The following is a 1,917-nucleotide window of genomic DNA, read 5'->3' as shown; positions in this document are numbered from 1 at the left end:
GTCATTATTCTACACAGAGTTCTTGGTGGCCTACATAAACTGTATGTGGCTGTGGATCTCTAGAGCTGGGCACATTTGATATATCACCTGGCTCTTCCTTGACCTGGAGCAGTTCTGCAATGGCCAGGTACTTATTTCTATTATCATTCTATTTATTTTTACTTTGCACCCCGTATCTATCTCGGTCTGCAATCTAAGGTTCTAGAGTAACACTTTAATACCAACAAAAATGTCAAGTATAGGTGAAAAGTGAGCAATTGCCCAACTTCTAAATGGTGAGAAATTGCTCAAAGAATGGAGACCCTCTACACTGATAGCCTTGGCCAAGTTCACTCTGTTACATTGTTGATACATCATTGTTTCATTTCCTTTGTCCAGCTCTTTCAGACCCAGACCTTCCTCAATGCCAAAACCAAACTCCATTGCTGTGACTGAGTTCATCTTTGAAGGTTTCTCCAGCTTTGGGTGGCAGCACAGGCTTATATTCTTTGTTGTCTTTCTGACATTGTACCTACTGACTCTCTCTGGCAATGTCATCATTGTGACCATCATTCGCCTAGATCGTCACCTTCACACTCCCATGTACTTTTTCTTGAGCATGCTGTCCGTCTCTGAGACCTGCTACACAGTGGCCATCATTCCAAGAATGTTGTTTGGCCTCCTGAGTCCATACCAGGGTATTTCCATCCCAGGCTGTGCCACACAGCTCTTCTTCTATCTCACTTTCGGCATCAATAACTGCTTCCTGCTCACAGCCATGGCTATGACCGCTATGTGGCCATCTGCAACCCTCTCCGTTATTCTGTCATTATGGGTAAGAAGTCCTGTGCTTTTCTGGCATCTGGATCCTTGGGAATTGGGTTGGGTATGGCCATCACTCAGGTGACATCTGTGTTTGGCCTGCCCTACTGTGATGCCTTCGTCATTTCTCATTTCTTCTGCGCTGTTCACCCCCTCTTGAAGCTGGCCTGTACAGATACTGCTGTCAATGAGATCATTACTTTTGTGGTTTGTTTCTGTGTTCTTATTCTACCAATGGGCCTGGTCTTTATCTCATATGTCCTCATCATCTCTACTATCCTTAAGATTGCTTCAGCTGAGGGCAGAAAGAAGGCCTTCGCCACCTGTGCCTCCCACCTCACAGTGGTCATCATCCACTATGGATGTGCCTCCATCATCTACTTCAAGCCCAAATCTCAGAGTTCCCTGGAGAAGGACAGACTCATCTCAGTGACATACACAGTCATCACGCCCCTGCTGAACCCCGCCGTGTATACACTGAGGAAGAAGGAGGTCAAAGATGCTGAAGCCTCCCTCCCTTTTAGTAAGGAGATGGTGTGAATAGCTTTTCTTTGTCTTTGTAAATGTATATTAATTTTAATTCTGTTTAGTATCTTTAAGCTAAGGATTAGAATAATAATAGACTAAAGTTAATTGTTTGCTAAAACAGGAGGTTTCCTTTTGTGTTAGTCATGTTTTTCTATGCTCTTCTCCTGAGAGAGTATTCGATGACCTGGCCTATATTTAAGAATTTAGGAGAAATATTTATATATTCCCTATTAAATATTTATATATTTACATAATAGATGTCTCTTACCTATGTGTACTCATGCACATTTATACACAGTTACACACTTCAGCATATTCTAATTTGTACAATCCCATGTAGGCACAAAGTGTAAAGAGACTCTTAACGGATAATGAAAACAATGTGGATATTAAGACTCACTTGGAATCTGATGCAGTTACTTGCTAATATTCTTTTACAACCTGTAAAATCTTCTATTTGATGCTATATGTGACTTCCAGAACATCCCCACCCGATCCTTTTTGTGGGGAAGAAGTACCCATGTGGAAAACACATGATGTATCTGTTCCTGAGAACACAGAGTTGCATTTCCCATTGTGCCAAGATTC

General features: G+C 41.9%; 1 protein-coding gene across 1 annotated transcript; it reads left to right on the top strand.

Annotated features, from left to right (window-relative positions):
- The first annotated feature begins 403 nt into the window (after window positions 1–403).
- LOC142437142 (olfactory receptor 10J3-like) lies at window positions 404–1,307 on the top strand. The gene is given in 3 exon segments (XM_075540429.1): window positions 404–755; window positions 758–1,242; window positions 1,245–1,307. Coding segments are annotated over 3 exon segments (900 nt in total).
- Window positions 1,308–1,917: the final 610 nt, after the last annotated feature.

Source organism: Tenrec ecaudatus, chromosome 1 (assembly GCF_050624435.1).
Source record: "Tenrec ecaudatus isolate mTenEca1 chromosome 1, mTenEca1.hap1, whole genome shotgun sequence".
Classification (NCBI taxonomy): domain Eukaryota; kingdom Metazoa; phylum Chordata; class Mammalia; order Afrosoricida; family Tenrecidae; genus Tenrec; species Tenrec ecaudatus.
This window is presented reverse-complemented; position numbering and strand designations above follow the sequence as displayed.